Source organism: Centrocercus urophasianus, unplaced genomic scaffold, assembly GCF_019232065.1.
Source record: "Centrocercus urophasianus isolate 14NV4802_14NV808 unplaced genomic scaffold, USGS_Curo_1.0 seq_12, whole genome shotgun sequence".
In the NCBI taxonomy this organism is placed as follows: Eukaryota; Metazoa; Chordata; class Aves; order Galliformes; family Phasianidae; genus Centrocercus; species Centrocercus urophasianus.
The window spans coordinates 22499628-22517239 of NW_024884364.1; the positions used below are offsets into that span (position 1 = coordinate 22499628).

Consider the following 17612-nt stretch of genomic DNA (forward strand, 5'->3'; position numbering starts at 1 on the left):
ACGGGGCCTCTCCCCTGTCTCGGTCCGGACCGGGCCGGGCCGGGCCGGGCCGTCCCACGGGGCCGTGCGCTCACTCCGCCGCCAAGATGGAGGCAAGCGCTGCCAGCGGTGACGCCCGCTAGGTAGCCGCGAGGCTGCCGGCCCGCGCAGGGGCAGCGGGGCTCCGGCGAGGCAGGTGCGCGGGGCGGCGCTGCCGCCGGGAGCCGCGGCGGAAGAGCTGAAGGCGGGGCCGCGCTCCGAGCACGCTGGGCGGCGGCGGCCGCGCTGGGAGTGACGGTGGGGCCTGAGCGGATCGGCGCTGCCCCATGGCGGCCGCCCGCCTCGGCGGCCCGCCCGCCTGGCGGTGACTCGGGCTCCCCCTCCCGCCCCTCCTCCTCCTCGTCCGCTGCCGCCGCCTCCTCCTCCCTCCCGCTCCGCTCGCCCAGCCCGGGCCCGGCCCAGCCGCCACCGTCGCCCGCCCGCCGAGCCCGGGGCGCAGCCGGGAGCCGCGCGGGGCCATGACGGTGGAGCAGAACGTGCTGCAGCCCGGCGGCGCCGCCAAGGTGAGAGCGTTGCCCGGCCCCGCAGCGCCGGGCCCGGCCCGGAGCGCGCCGCGATCCCCTGCCCCCGGCCGAGCCCGGGCCTAAGCGGGGCCGCTCCACTCCCTGCGGGGCCACGGCCGGCCGCGCCGCCGCCTTCGCCCCTCGGGGAAGCGCGGTCCCGCTGGCAGCCGGGCCTGCGTCCTGCCCCCGGTCGCCCCGAGGTACGGCCCCACGCGCCGCGGGGTCTGGCCGCAGCGCCGGCTCCGGGGAGAGCCCTCAGCCGGCCGGCCGCTGCCCCGGGCTGGGTGTGCGGCCCTGTTGCACTTGTGGTTGCGGGCGGAGGGGGAAAGGTGCGGTGCCGAGGTTGCGGGAGGGCCTGCCCGCTGCTCCGTCAGGGTGGAGGATGCTCGTGTGCGCGGCATGCCGAGGCCGAGCAGTGTGTGCGAAAGGTGACAGCTATTTTGGGTCCGTGACACATACATGGCTGTGACGCTCTCTTGCTGAAGTAGAAAAGTGGTGGTGTATTTAGGGGCTGCGTTAATGCACGTTATGAAAGGGGGCTGAGCGAATGGCAGTTACACATCTTTTAGTGTGGACCAGGAGTTGCTGAAAAATCTCTTTAGAAATGGATACCCTCTGCAGCTCTTTGCTTGTAGCAGATGGGACTGGCGAGGGGAAGACGATCCTGGAATCTAACCGCGGGGCTCTCTATTCCCCCCTGAAGGTAACTGTTGCTTACTCATGTGCCTGCCCTGCTTACAGGACAGACCTGCCTCCTCTCCCATGCTGTGTTTTTTTTTTCTGTTGCATGTGATGCTTTTGTGGGATCATGGAGGTAGGTTTGTGTTGGTGTAGTCAGGATGGAAGTTTAATGGTAGTGGTCACACTTCATAAGCAGTGATGAAGGTGTAATTGGTCCAGGTGGTGCAACTTACATTCGTGAAGCTCTCCTGGAGGGTGATGCAGGTATCTCTGGGCTGCTGTCAGCTAGGAGCATATATTTTGGCAGCCTCTACAGGAAGGAGAGGGCTGAATGGACATTTTTGTCCCTTCCTTCCTTTGTTGATATGGTTTTCAGTTGAGGAGAGCTAGCAGACTGTGTGCCAGGCTTCTGCTGGTTGGGCTTGTGCTGTGCTTTCTGTGTTTAAACGCTTCTTCATTGCTGCTATTTATCTGGCAGTTTTCCTGAGAAGGTGTTCTTCTGCAAAATGCACTGTTGATGCTTTACTTAAATATCCCTTAATTATTGTATTGGACATTCTGTTATGTAATCCTTGCTGAGCCTTTCTAGGGCTTGATGATCTATCAGCAGTGCTACACAGAAAATGTTATGGATAAACTACTGCTTCTAGGTCAGGAGTTCAGGAGGATTACAGTTTCAAGAATTTCTTTACTGTGAGGGTGACGAAGCACTGGAACAGGCTGCCCAGAGGGGTGGGAGTTTCCCTCTCTGGAGATATTCAGAACCCGCCTGGATGCTTCCCTGTGCAACCTGCTGCAGGGAACTGCTTTAGTAGTGGCTTAGACAAAGGTGGTCTCCAGAGGTGCCTTCCAACCCACCTTTACAGTTGTGTGTAATAAGCTTTAAAAGCGACTGGAGATTGAATCATATATGTTATTGGGGGCCGTATGCTGGAGCAGAGAATTAATGTCAGCAAGATTTTTAAAGCTGGCATTTCTCTATGAATGCAAATTACTACAGTATCTGCAGAAGCTGTGTAAAATTTCAAACTTTTTTCATAGTAAAGGTTTGTATTTTTTATTTCTGTTGAACCATCAGTGCTGAGATTCCTTATTACCTACTTTATCCTTAGTTGCATTCTGGGGAAGGGGGAAACAAACTTGAGAATAGTCCGCAAAAAATCGTGTTTGACTCATATTATTATTTAGTGAGGCAAACAAATAGCTAACTGAGTGACAAGCTTTAACATTGTACAGTTTATTCTCATTTAAAAAGAAAATTTATGGAAGTACAGTGGCCTGAGGCATGGTTGGAGGGATTACCACTAGCTCATCATCTTCCCTGAGAAGAAAATCCCATGCTCCATAAATAAAGAGAGTTTGTTCTAGAGACCTCAAAGTTTGTCGTGACTGTTTTCTGTTAGTGTGAGGAGACCACATCTAAACAGAATTATATTGCATTTCCAAGAGATGTCTGAGTCACCAGCATACCTTATTCACAACTCTGGTTCCCAACATTGTTCATCAGATGTTTTCTTACTGTCATACAGGAAGTACGTGTTAAGCTTTAGCAGAACTGGGAGATGCACATTTTTATTAATAAATACCCCAAGTACAAACAGCCCACTTCCCACTCAAGCTGTCTTTAGTTTATTGTACAGTTGAAGAATTTGGATCAGTTCAAAGGAAATTCTTTCATGTTGAGTGATCATCTTGATTCCTCATTGAAAGTAGCAGTATATCTTCTGGAGCAAATAATCGGTCTTTTGACTCTTGTCACTCTCAGCTCCTCTGCGATCCTGTGGTGTGGTGGGGTGTTTGTAGGCTGTCTGTTCTCACCACATGAAGCCCAGAGAATTTGAACGTGGCTGCAAAGTGTCTCTTGTGCTGTGCCCTTCTCTGGTGTGTTCCTAGAGCAGTGGATACAAGAGCAGGGGGTGGCGAAAGGTAGTTTTCTAGTGATTGGGGGGAAAAAAAAGATGTGGAGAAGTCAGACATGCTTCAGCAGTTTGTCAGCCTAACCATAATTACTGTGACGTTCATCTTGTGACAACAGATTGGAGAAACTGGATTTCAGAGGGTGATAGCTGGCGTCTGAGCTATGTGTGTCAAGTACTACTGCTTTTGGAGAAGGGCTGAGTGTTGGTGTGCACATGGATTGAAAGAGTAAAGAGTATGTTTGTTTCCACTCCTCTGCTATTTCAGACATGTGATTCAGCACTGTATTGGTAGTCTCATCACAGGAGTAGTGAAATAAAGTCAGAGATGTCAGTTTTCGATTTTTTATTATTTATTTATTTATTTATTATTTTAGAGAAGTGCATATCTGAGGATATTTAGCACTAGAAACAATGGATGGCATTAAGCAAGATCTAATACTGTTCACTTCTCTTTTGCTCTTTTTCAAGGTATTGAGAAAACTGTTAGCTAGTGTATGTATTTCTACTCTGCTTGACCTATGTATTTGATGTCCTTACTGGAAGAGTGTAGTCTTGTGGCAGTAACAGCTTTTCTTTGCTGAAAGCAATAGCTGCTAACTTCTGTATGTACAACTGCACGGTATTAAGAAGATGGTGCAGTTGTGTGTCTCCAGCAACAGAGACAGTGATGTTTATTCAGTTCTGAATGGTGGGAGGTGATGTCAGAGAATATCCCCTCGGCATTTGGTACACACAGAAAGTATTTGAGAGTTGTGCTGTTTTTCACCTTGATAGATGGTGACCTTCCCAGCAGCCCTACAGCCTTAATAATCTCAGTGTTATCATCAGCTGAGCTCAGGGCTGACTGACCTGCCATTTGGCCCATAGACCTACATCTCCTCATGTGACCAGAGGCTCTCTTCCAAGTGTTCTCCTTCATCTGATAAGAGTTCCCTGCACCATGTAATGGGGCCTTATCACATATTGCCCCATGTGCAGGATGCCTGTGTGTGGGCTGTATGGCAGGCCAGCTAATCATGGTGGGTTTGGATGTGGGGAGTTAGACCTCTTTGGCTGACATGGAAGGTTTTATGACCTCTTTTGGCCAGAGAAAGGAGAATAACCAGACTGGTGTACTACCTGTGTTGTCACCAGCTACTCATTAGTTTGCGGTAATTATTTGTAGTGTGCAGTTGAGTCACCAATTTAGATATACACGTCTTGTTACGTAATTTAAAAGATGTTCATTAAAAGCCTACATACCATATGCAGATATACATTCTGTCCAGACTCAGGTTTCTGTTTCTGAAAGCTAGAGCTAGGCACAAAGACCAGTGATGACACAGAGTAGTTTTTGAAAGTCTCCTCAGGTTGGCATGTTGAATGCTTCCCTTATTATGAATGTTCTGGTGGGTTTTGCTGGCATTTTGTGACGTATTAGAATTATCACTGAGTTGGTAGCTATGTAGTTTTTTGATTCCTGTTTTATTCGTCGTCGTTGCTGTTGTATTAGCATAATATGCTATGAATCTGCACCTTTTTGAAACCTTCTAGTGGTAGCTTAAAACCTACTGCGTTCTAGAAAATCTTTCACAAATATTCAGTAATAATTTTGGTGGTGGTAGCAGGAGTTTACAACTATAATACTGTCATTATCATCTGGCTGAAACAGCATTTTTAAGAAGGGTAGGTCCCTACTTTGTGAAGAAAATACTACTTCAGAATATTAAAAGTTAAGAATTATCCTTTTTTTTTTTTTTTTTTTTTTTTTTTTTCTTAATTCTGTTAACCCTTTGCAGTAGTTTAAAATGTCTTTACGACTTCCCAGATAATCTTTAGGATTAGTCCATATCCTCAGCCATTAGGAACGGTAGCTACAAAAGATGACACAACCCATCAGCTTCTATGAAAAGGTCAAAAAGCAAATTACTCATATCTTAAAATAGCAAAATATTTCACATTTCTAAAAGTGCTCTGTAGAGGTAAGTGGGAGGATAATAGAACTGTTGCTTTTTTTGTTCTCTTACATCTTGAAAAGGTTTGAGAAGGGAGGAAGTACAATCTCTCTAATCCTATGAAATCGTCAGTGTTTGTGGGCCTCTCTAGCTGAGGATGTAATGTAATGAGCAGGTCAGACTTGAGTTCTGATCACAAGCAGGGAAGGGAATATCATTTTTTTAAAACTTCAGTTCTTGTCTAAGTCTTCTTTTATTTCTGTCTGAAGATTGTACCTAAGCTTTGCTAGTCCATCTATTTGGCTAATCCATGGGAATCTCACCCCATAACTTCAATTATTTAGAGGATCGCAGAATGGCCTGGGTTGAAAAGGAACTCAAGGATTATCTAGTTTCAACCCCCTGCTATGTGCAGAGTCACCAGCCACTAGACCAGGCTGCCCAGAGCCACATCCAGCCTGGCCTTGAATGCCTCCAGGAGTGGGTCATCCACAGCCTCCTTGGGCAACCTGTTCCAGTGCGTCACCACCTTCTGTGTGAAAAACTTCCTCCCAATGTCTAACCTAAACCTCCCCTGTCTCAGTTTAAAACCATTCCCTCTTGTCCTATCACTGTCAACCCATGTAAGCAGTCGTTCCCCCTCCTATTTAGATGCTCCCACTGGGTTGGGACTAGTTCAGTCTCATGGTCCTGGGGTATGGTGCTAGTGTGGAACCTCCCTGACACCCTGACCTGGCTCAGGGCTGCCCTCGGAGGACAGATCCTAATCTTGGTTGAGCTTACAGGGGTGCTTGGGATGAACATGGCCCATGGTGGAGCTCTGAAGGTCAGCGCAGTGATGTCAGTGATGGGATTTTCCAGGTGCCTGCTGGGTGCTTGTGGGTTCCTCTGTTTTGCTGTTCTTTGCTTTCTGTGGTGAGGAACTGATTTGCAGCTCCCAGAGCCTGGCAACAGCCGAGAACTGCACGTGACATTCTTGGTGTTCCTTTGCAGAAAAAAGTAAACCAGAACCTTAAGGGCAATGTCTTCTCTTGCTTGTTTTCACATAGGAAGATATTCCTTTTAAAGGTAACTTTTTTTGAAATACAGTTTTTCTTGTTGACATCTTGTGGTTCACTTACTATGGCTCAGATCTCAAAATTCAGAGTGGTGGGACAGTGTGTCTTGTCTGTCTTGCTGGCATGTGGGCTGAAACAGAGAAGTCTGTCCTTCTCTCATATTGAGTTGGAAAGACCTGTATGAGAGCAGCTTTGCTTTTCTGGAAATGAAAGTGTCTCAAATGCTTTCACTTTCTTGTTCTCCTGCTCAGTGCAATTGTGTAGTATGGCAAAGGTTGCATCAGGTCAGAATGAAGTCTGTGTTTTTTCATTCCTTTCCTTTCAGGTTGTTTTTTTTTTGTGGGGTTTTTTTTTTTTTAATTTTTTTTTTTTTTTTAGTGGACTTGCTAAACTTCGCTGTCTGAAGTGCCGTTGTAATATTATGGAGTCAGCAGTCAGACACTCACAGTTTGTGGGCATTCAGCATCTCCCTCGGGGGGCTGCTCTCTGTCCCTGGGTGAGCAAAGCAGTCCACGGAGCACCACGAGATGCTGCTGTGACAACAGATGGCTTTATGAATTTGGGATAGACTTCAGTTTAATTCCTGCTAGGAAATAAAGGCTTCTTCCATTAGGCGGTGACTGCACTTTGTCAGCTCCCCACCCAGGAGTGGAAACTATTTGATTGGAGTGCACATTAATTTCACTGAGCATGATTAAATTGATGCAACTTGCTCACAATTTCTGCCTGAGAAGTATGGGCACAGTATGTAGGTAGGGTGCTAGTGGAGGCTGTCCTTATGACACTCACAAACTTCTGGTTGATAAAACAAGGGTAATTGATAGTGGAAAGCTGGTAACTTGAATCGCAGTACTTAACTGTATGTAAACAAAGAGTGAAGTTGGAACTTGTCTGATACACTCTATCTTTTTTATAATACAAAAAAGAAAAAAGAAAAAAGAAAAAAAAGGGGATTATTTAAAAATACAAGAAGATACAGTGACAAACTAACTTGAAGCTGAGACTAAAGTACGACAGCTTATTGCATGCCTTGCAAAATGCCTTGCAAAAGTGCAGCTATCTCAGGCTTTGTGTCAAGCAAAAGGAAATATTTTTACTAGTGACAACCTGACAAATGGCATTTCTTAATTTTTTTTGTGTGTATGAGCACTTGAAACTCTTAACTTGGCAACACAGTTTTCTGAACAGTATGAATCTTACCAGGAGAGTGGCTGAGGGAACTGGGATTGTTCAGTCTGAAGAAGAGGAGGCTCAGGAGAGACCTTATTGCTCTTTACAGCTGCCTGAAGGGAGGCCGTGGCGAAGTGGAAGTTGGCCTTTATCTCCCTTAACTAGTGATGAGATGAGCGGGGATGGCCTCAAGTTGTGCCAGGGGAGCTTCAGGTTAGATGTTAGGAAACATTTATTCTCTGGAAGAGTGGTTATGTGCTGGGATGGGCTGCCCAGGGAGGGGTGGAGTCATTGACCCTGGATGTGTTCAAGGAACATTTGGATGTGCTGAGGGACATGGTTTAGTGAGGAAGTGGGGGTGGAAGGCAGATGTTTGGACTGGATGATTTTAAAGGTCTTTTCTAACCTTGGTGATTCTATGCTATCAGTTTTTTAATATCTTCAAATGTAACAAATGTTGTCAAAAGTTACATTCTGCTAATGTAACTTAAGGTTAAGATTGTAGAAAGCAGCCTTTGTTTGGATCATAGTTGAGTGCAACCACTGCCTAAAATGTTGCAGTTTTGCAGCACTAAGATTTGCACGTGGTACCGTGGGCTTTAGTTCCTTTAGGACATCAAAACTTGCAGTAGATGGACAAAGGTCTCTACTGGGCATCAACAGACAAGTTTTATGCAGCTTTTTAAGAATAACCCTGTCTGTCCTGCCTTTCTGTTCTTGGTATCCCAATTTTTAGAAATGAATAAAGGGAATATAATTATCTCTGTCTGCATTGGGAGTGACTGAGGTGCTCACACTGCCTTCTGGTGTGAGCTGTGGGGCTGTATCTTCTCATAAGTGACAGTGTGGTTATTCTCTTGGTGAATGTGGTGATTCCTGTGGTTCTAGACTTCAAAGTTCAGCACATTTTAAGTCAATAGTAAAATTTCTATGCAGTGCTATGGAGGTAGAATTTGATCCTAAGGTAAAGACAGATTGGCACAAAATGTCATTGCAGTAATTTCAGTTGTTTAGCAATCCTAGTGAGTTCCTGTCTGTCCAGCAGTGGATCAAGCATTGTAACATTTTCATCAGTGTAGGCTTGGAATCTTGGAGTTTAAGAAGCTGTTCTTTGTTTGTTTGTTTTTTCCAATTAGTTTTCATAGCTGTTACTCTTTTGAGACTATCAAAAGAATAGGTGCTGCTCTGAAAGTAATGCCTCCTATTTTATTATGTTGGCCCACGGTGTCAGAAGCAGATTTTGGTGGTATGACAGTAGAGGATGAACTTTCTCACCAATATTTTGTTGCTGTGTGACAGATGGCAGCAGAGGAGCAGCCTGGCAGAAATGGTGTCTGATATGGAAGTATGTATGAAATAAAGGTGTGTCATCAAATTCGTCCATGCAGAAAAAAATGGCACCCACTGACATTCATCAACACTTGATGAATGTCGATGGAAGCCAACCAGTGGATGTGAGCACAGTGAGGTGGTTGATGGTGTGTTTCAGCAGTAGCAGCAGGAACGTGAAAGTCAAGCCATGTTCTGGACAGCCACACACAGTGGTCACACACCACAATATGATGAGCATCTCAAGTCAGCTCATCTGCACAAATTGGCTACTGGTAATTGAAAAATGTTTTTATGTGGCTGAGATCTTGTTCTGTCAAATAGTGTTGCTGTGCTCTTTGTACCTCATATTGTAGTTCCCATGAAAATAAATAGGAAGCAGTACTTTGAGAGCAATATATGTGACTCGCTGAAATTCAAGAGCCTGCTGAAAGCCATCAGCACAAATGTTTTCTTGAAACCAGGTGTTGTCTTATGCTGGGACCGCTGTGAGAGATTACAACACTGAATTTTTACAGTTGTAACAGAGCTCTCATAAGTAAAGATGAATATGTGGTATGGAATAATTTGAAGGCTGAGGTGCAAGTAGGTTAACACTGGAAACAACACCTGACATCAATTTGTGTATTATTATTATAATCATATAATATTATTTTATAGTATAACATTATATTGGATAATATAATTATATGTAATTATAATATATATTGTTGTGTAATATTTTTTTTCTTAATGTAGCAGAAACATCCATATGCGATCTTTTAAATACTGAAACTTGCAGCTTTAACTTGATGCTTTTGTTTATTGTAGAGTTCTGGATAATTTTAATTGGTAGATTCTTGCTGAAAAAAGTGTACACTGCACAACATTTTAAACTGTTAATTAAAAAAAAATCAGTTTTATCTTGTTCAGTTTTCAGTGTAGATTGTACTTATGACAATGTTTAAATATAGATGGTACTTATGACATCTTTGACTGAAACCTTCTTAGTCATGTAGCAAAAGCATGTGCATATAAGCTCATGTAGACAGAAAAATATATTTGGTGTATGTATTAGAAAATTCTCAGAGAGCAGTGGTGTTTTAAAGGCTTGTAACATCGTTGTTCAGTTGTCCTATATCTCTTGACTCAGTCTAGGCAGAATTTATGGAAATTAATGCATGCCATATAGTAGCATTATATGTCTCTGTGGCTCCTTCCTACCAATTAAGTTGTCATAATTTTGCTTATGTTGTACCCCATAATCCACATGGTTCCTTTTGATTTAAACAGGATGTTTACTCATCATTAGGGTCTGAAGCCTGAAAGTTTTGAACAGTGAATTGTGTAGCTATGCTTAATGCCATTTATTGCTTTTGATGAATAGTGAGTGCTAGGCTTGAGGTTTGCACGTGGTTTCTGTGATAGATGTTCTTCTCACAGCTGTATGACCTCAAGAGAAGTGAGGTACCTGTTCAATTCTAAAACTTTGAGTTCCAGTGAAATGGCTTTTAAGAGTTCATTTTGAAAAGTTGTATTTAACTGTGATCAAAGTGTTGCATGGAAGCTGAACATGGTATTCACATACATTCAGGTGTGTGCTGTCCATGTGCTTTAAAGCAAACAGCAAGCATAGGGTGGGTATGTATGTGACATTTGTCATTCTTTGCAGAAGAGGAGGAGATGGTGAGAACAGAACTCCTTTTTTCTTTTGTGTTCAATTTCATTTTATTCATGTAAAAGTGGCTTCAAAATAAATGTCTTTTGGGAATGCAGCTTCTGGTAATGATTTTTTTTTTTTTTTTTTTCCCTAAATAAACGCTTTCCAAAGTGCATAGGAGCAAACAGCCTGGCTAGACAACTGAATACTGTGTGTTTCCCTGTGTTCTAGAAATCTCATGTTATGACTGAGAAACCAAATATGATAATGCTGATTGCTTTTGGAGTGCTTGCAGAGTGGCATTTCCCCTCCTGGTATGCTTTCCCACTTGGACAGATGCTTTCATATTTTTCAGCTTCTTTTCTTCAAATTCTGCTTTTGTCTCTTACATGATTTGTGATTTATTAGAGGGGTGTGCTTTTTTCATTTAAAGTCTTTGCCACCAGTGTTTTCTCTTCTTACTTGAGGGTCTTCTAATTATTTGATGGTGGTCATCTGCAAGCTTGTTTGATTCAGGCACCTAAGTTTACAGGTGTTTCTTTTTTATTTTATGTGGGATACTGGAATTAAGCCTTTTCTTTACCACAGTGTTCCTTTATTTGTTTGGAAATTGAAAAACATCTCTCATCGTAGTGAGAGGCTTTAAAAGTTCACTCTAGTCTTACATGTGTCTTACAGGAGTCATATTGAAAGGCGCAGAACATGTTTTGTGACAGCCCTGGGTGAGCCATAATCACCCCTTACCTGAAGCTGGCTGGGCTGCTGCATTAGGTACCTGTCTGTTGGCCTGCTGGATAACCTCTAGCTTCATGATGTTAAAGATGGTCAGAGGTCCTTGTTTGTCACTGGTTCCATATCCTGTTGCCTCGGCATCTTGCCTTGGAGCTTTTTCTAGAGGTGTTCTAAAGAAGAAGGTTGTTAACTGTGCCACCTACTTTCTAATGCTGGCTGAGAGTGTGTATGCACTGTACAAGCACTTCTGTGTTACTTGTAGACCAGGGACGGATTTTGCAGCCGCCTGCTACTTCCAGCAAACATGCTGAAGGCTCTTTTTTTTCTGAGTGGAAAATGATTAAAAATTTTGCTGTTGGAGTTCAGTATTTCTGTTGTTTGATGGGGAGCATGTTGACATCGTGTTGTTGGTAGGCAGTGCAGTTTTCATTGCAAAGAACCGTTGAATTATTTGGGTTGGAAGGGTCCTTAAAGCCCACCCAGCCCCAACCCCCGCCATGGGCAGGGCTGCCCCCACCAGCTCAGCTGCCCAGGGTCCCATCCAACCTGGCCTTGAGCGCCTCCAAGGATGGGGCACCACTGCTTCTCTGGGCAGCTTGTTGCAATGGCAGCTTAGGTGCTGGGACAGGTTGTGGGTGACTTGATGCTATTGGGAGTCTTGCTCTACTGCAGAATTTCCTCATCCTCCCCTCAAGCTAACAAGGTACATTTTTTTTCAGGGTATCTTTGAAAATGCTTTGTAGGGACAGGATAATCTATTAAATCATTTTACTGATTGCTGTGAGTTATGGCAACTCTCCTTTCTGATGGACTCTGATAGCAGCCCAGCTGAGAAGTCATGAATGTGGGAAGAGGCCAGCCAAGGCTGCAGCCTGGACATCCATGTTCCAGGAGCATCTCGAGTCTGTGTTCAGCCTCCTCTGTGTGCTGCCAGTGGGGCAGGGCCAGCTGCTGCCCTTCTGCCTGAGCTCCAGGAGGGCAGGAGTGCTGAGGATGCAGGGCCCTCTTCTTTAGGCAATCAGGTTAGCAACTTTTTTTATTGTTTTAAATCATACTGAATAGAAAATCCATTAATGAAAGGCTTTGTCTTTTTTTTTCTTTTTTTTTCCTTTCTTCTCAAATCAGGTTGTCAGGTGAAATTGCTTTCCCTAAATGTCTCCCTGCTATTAGGTACCATGGACTGTTTGTTATAAAGACTGGTCTTAGGAAGTGCAATTTAACTTTTATTTAGGATTCTCGTGCTGTTCTATTTAGAAAGACAGCTGAGTCTGTGAAATCCTTTCTGATCTCGTGGAGCTTATGTGCAGTGTACTCTTTGATGTTGGTCATTAACAGCTGCAGTCAGAGTGAGCATTCTGGTCTGGAATACTGGACAGCATGCAGCTGCAGTATGTCCTGGAGTGGGCTTAGTATTTGCTTGGTGTGTAGCGCACTGTATGGCTATATCAGGAGCATTAGATCACTGTAAGTGCTGTGCTGCTGTATTAATTTTACGTTCATCTTCTGTTAGAGTAAGGTTCCTGCAGTAGTGCTGAAGTAGGGCAAAGATTACAAGAGATTTTTTTCCCCTCAGTTTCTCTCAGTTAAAAATGGGATTAAAAAGAAGGCGGAGAAACAATTCAGTTTTACAAGACTGCTGTTCAACAGCAGTTTGATCCAGCCTAAGTAGTTGAAGCCTTGGTCTTGTCCTCTCCCTTGCACCAGCTCTGGCTCTCACAAAGTCAGCAGGAAATGAATTTAAAAAAAGAAGAATTTTCTGCTAGTGAGGCAAGAGCCTCACTGGAGGTTCAGACAATGGGCAACTCTGGCTGACAGGGAGGAGAGGATGGTACCTGGCCACACGTGCATGGACTGGTGCTAGCAGGGGCCGCAGCCTGGAAAGCGCATCTGCCACTTCAGAAACAGCTTGCTGTCTGAGAGTATCTCTAGACCTTATTATTTGCAGGTATTGCAGACTGGGATCCTGCTGGCTTGAGGCTTCCATACTTAGTCTGGTTTTTGCTAGAGCAGTTGATGTTGTTATTACTGTAGTGGCAGAGTAAGAACAAAGGACTCATCTGGTGTTCTTTAAGTGGGATCTCTTTTGTACTGTGCAGAGCAGGGTGTGAAATTGTGATGGTTGTCTGGGGAAAAAAGTCATTTAAATAAAACCCTGTCCTGCTGCTGTGATTTGAAAGGTAGGTCTTTGCCTTTTGGTGACAGGTGGATAATAAATGGGTGATGATAGGGCTGTAAAGTCTCTCAAACATGAACTAAAATAACCAGTGTTTGGCATGAGATGTTAAACTGTGGTTGGGATGCAAAGAAAAACATCTCGGAACAGGAAGCTAAAAATGTGCAGCGTTGTCTTAGATCTCAGAATGACAAATTTCATGTTTTTTTTTTTTTTTTTTTAGATATTTAAAAGACATTCAAAAGGACGTCTGTGATAATTGATGCAGTGAAATTATGATATTCTAGACTGTAGTTTTTCCTGTGAGGAGAGAGTCTGTATCTCAGTGATGTTGCATGGGCTGTATACTATGAAAGTTAACATTTAGCCATGATGGTGTGTGTGTGTATATATATATTATATATATATGAATGGAAGAGGAAAAAAGAATAGAAAAAACACTTTTACTACAGAAAATGACCAGGAGTCATTGTAATAATAATAATTGAAATTTATAGTGATATATACCTGAAGAGCTAGCTGTAAACCTGTCATCTTCTAGCTTTTTTTTTTCTTTCTTTCCATGTGTATAATGTCACTGGTAATTGAGCCCATTGGTTTTAATTTGCTGCAACTTGCATACACTGTTGGCAGTATGTACTTGATGCTGGGTCCAAGCATATGGATGTGCGATGAGGGCATGGACTGAAACTTGAGCATTCTATCAGGATGGGCATTTGCACAGCAGTTGGGTTCCCTTTAAATTTTACATAGTTTGCTGATAATATTTGTTCGTGCTTTGAAAGACCCGCCACCAATAGCTCTAGTAACCCAACAGATTTGGAGGGGAATAGAGAGACTGTTAGAGTTGATGTTAGTATGATAACAGCAGAAGGACAAGCAGTAAAACACTAGCTTGACGCTGCTTTGCTGGGAAATTCTGTTGTGCTGAGCCGAAATTATGATCATAGAATCACAGAATGGGTTGGGTTGGAAAGAATCCAAGTAGTAAAACTGTAGGGCAATGGAGCTGGAATATACAGCTGAGTTTCAGTGCTTCTGTAGTGTGATAGGAAATGATAGAAAATCCTCTGACCATGTTTAAAGCAATGTGTTGCTTTCTGTGTGCTGTGTTACAGTATGTATATACTTAGTAGTTCTTCTCCATTATTACTCCAATTCTTAGCCACCTAACCATTTTCCTGAAAAGACCATATAAAAAGGAGATACTTCCTCCTTCTTTTCTCTCTCAGCTGCTGTACGAGAAACCAAATTTTGGGGGTTCCTTCCTTTCCTGTTCTGTCCATTTGAATGTGAGGATGTGAAACCACTTGGCCTGCTTAGAGACGCAATAGCCTGAGAAGTCACCAGCTGTGAGCTGACAGGGTTTTCTGCTTGTTGCAAGGATGGTTGCCATCTAGGTGATAATTTGACTCACGTTTAACTTTGCTATTTTGTAAATGTGTATAACTATCTGGGCTGAGTTTGCTTTACATTTAATGTCAGTAAAAATGTGCAAACCAAACCTCTCAAGTGTCCCTTTAAAATCTTATTTAAAAGGTTTAAATAAAGAAATGAATGTGAACGTTGTATTTAGAAGAGAGTAAATGGAATCGTAGAATCATAGAATCCTCTGAGTTGTAAGGGATGTCTGGGGGCCATCTCGTCCAACCTCCTCTGCAATAAGCAGGGACACTGAGGCTCAGAATAGTGAATATTTATGTGGGTGCGTGCTCCCTGTTGGGTAGAGTCCTTCAAGTCAAATCCTGAAATTCATTGCCAAGTCACTCCGCATTTTCAATTGAAATAATGCAGTTTTGTGATAGTTCATGGAAATTATGGAAATGCAGTGAGTATTCTTGAGTGCAGTCTTAGGATGAATATAGGTATATAACACTGTGATAAATGGGATCCTGCCTTGCTCTTCATGGGGGACTGAATGTACAGAAGTAATGCACTCAGGCATTTTCCCCTGTTAAACTTCTGTTTGATCCAGGCTGCAGTTGGTTGAAAGTTGCTGTTGTGTCCTTCTGCTTCCTTGAAGTACGTTTGCTTTCAGCCCAGGCTCAGGCAGCTCACTGCCTGCTTTGCAGCAACTGCTGCTGTAATTGGCAGCCTTGGCAGAGCAGTCACAGGCTGACAACTTCCAGCCTCTGTGCACACTTTTCTCTCTGCAGGTGATTTTTTTTTCTGCCAAGCCCAAAGCTGGGGTGCATTTTGTGTGTGTATAAAAATAAAATGATCTTTTTACCCATTTTCTTGATGGATGCGATGTCAGAGATTTCTCTTTTCATGACTGAAAAGAAGGAAATCCATTTAGTAGCAGGGATAGCAGGCAGGCGAACCTGATTACTCTGTGCTTTAGGAAGGTGCTGTAAGAATGAACAGGTCAATGCCTACTACATTTTATTAGCCTGTGTTGAACTTGGCCAATAGCTTATTTGGAGGATGGTTAATGTACAGTGTCTTGCAAGCTTTCTTCCTTCAAATAGCTTTTTCAGATCAGCGTTACTTCAGAAAGAAAAGTGAGTAGGATTTGTGTGGAGGAAATGAGTCAAGATGCAGTTCTCAGCATTTGTCTGAGAATTTTATTTCATTTTATTTTTTTATGTGTCTGTCCCTAGTATAAGTGTACATCCCTTGGGAAGAAAAGGGTGCAGGTAGTTCATTTTCATTGTGTTCTGTTTTTCAAATGACCTGTGCAGTGAGGCAGTAGGCCCCATTTTCTGCTAGTAATGGTTGAACCATCTCATTTATTACAAAACATTTTACTTTCTGTTGGAAACTGGCATGGCATGCTTTATTGTCTCAAGTTTTAAAGTGCTTGTGTTGCAAATATGAATATTTCAGTGTTGCCATGAATAAAGCCAAAGCCTATATGTACTTCTTTAGAAGTTGTAGAGATGAGAAAATAAACAGCTCAAAAATTGGCTATTTTTAAAATTCATTTGCAGATTCATTTGCAATGTAATTCAGAATTAGTTGGTTTTTGAGATTTACTTTATCCAAATAAGCATTGAGAAATCGTCAGAGTTTACAGTACTGTTGTGGAACTAATTTCAGCATAGTATCTTCCTAAGCAGATAATAGTGCACATCCTTTTCTGCTTCACTAGCACTGGCACAGCTACTGAATGTGCTATTGTGTGGGGTTATAAACCAGATAATCTTAATTGGGTGTTTCCTGACAAGAAGAGAGGGATGGCTGAAAAAGGAAAGAACTGGAAATAAGGGCATGCATTCCGAATGTACAAATTTGGCATTTCTCCAGGAAAATGGAAGAATTTCCTGTTAGTTTAAATCTTCTAAGAGCTGAGAGCCCTGAGATACATAGCACGTATCTCAGAGATGCAGAGGAAGGGGGAAGGCTGGGAAAAGCTCAAGCATGAAAACCCTGGGGAGCTGGCTGCTGCATGACGTGATGGAGGAGAGGGCTGCAGGACTGTGAGCAGCTGGGGATTGGGGCATCAGTGGGCCTTTGTTGGCCATCATCTCCTTCACCCCACCCAGGATTTGGGTTACTCTGCAGCGCCTAATGCCATTGGAATCTGGTGGCATAGAGCAAGTCCTGGAGCTTTCTTAGAGCTTAGTCAAATGCTATTGGTGTGTGCGTGTGCGTGTATGTATTGTATATTTATGTATGTACAATGTAATACGTGCAGTGGCACATGTATGCTGTGGGCATATGTAGGGTTCTTATTAACTAAACTGCAGGATTTGAGCTATAGATCAACTGTGGAACCTGTGGAACTCCAAGGGCAACAGTGGCAAACAGGAGCGGACATAGGCAACTAGGAGCTGAAAGGCTTGATGTGGATCTCAGCCCCAGTAGCTGTGTCTAGCTCTGTTGACTTTGGTGCAGATTCTACTACAGATGCACTAATTAGATGTAATATTGAGTCTTTGAATACAGATATGATTACATTTCTTAAACTTATGTGAATGGAGAAGCAAAAAGAAAATGCAAACTTGTCCTCTGATGCATGAGGAAAGGGTGTGATTGTTATTCCTAGATATTGATTGTCTGCACTGTCATTTGTAATGAAAAAGAGCAGAATGACGTGTATGAGTGCTGTTTAGCTCCCTGTAAGGCATCCAGGATAACTGTTAATTTTCCTCTTAATTTCCATCATTTAGAGTTCACTTAACTACCAGCCAGAAATTCTGGAGAGGAGTGCCTAATCTTTTGGTCTTTATATATGTCTGTATATATTTAGGTATTTAAGTAATATCTTGATGATGAAAGAGCATCTCTGGGCCTGGTTCCGATTTCTGAATGGCCGATGTCCTTGGGCACGGGGTCTCAAAATGCAGCTTTGCACCAGAGTCCTGGAATCTGGATATAAACTGCAGATGTCTAGATTTAAATGGCACAGCTGTGCTCATAAATTAACAGCCAATATTTTGAGCTGCTGAGAGATTGTTTGTTAGTAAACTGTCTCTTGTGCCTTTTCCCA

The 17612-nt window shown here is 43.3% G+C and overlaps 1 protein-coding gene across 2 annotated transcripts in view; it reads left to right on the forward strand.

The window, feature by feature from the left end:
• The first annotated feature begins 467 nt into the window (after positions 1-467).
• Positions 468-17612, forward strand: part of USP25 (ubiquitin specific peptidase 25) — an 89223-nt gene continuing 72078 nt past the window's right edge. For both annotated transcript variants that reach the window (XM_042809699.1, XM_042809700.1), the window contains exon 1: positions 468-542. In XM_042809699.1, the coding sequence (XP_042665633.1) occupies positions 498-542 (45 nt within the window). In that variant the 5' untranslated portion in view covers positions 468-497. The remainder of the gene's footprint in view (positions 543-17612) is intronic.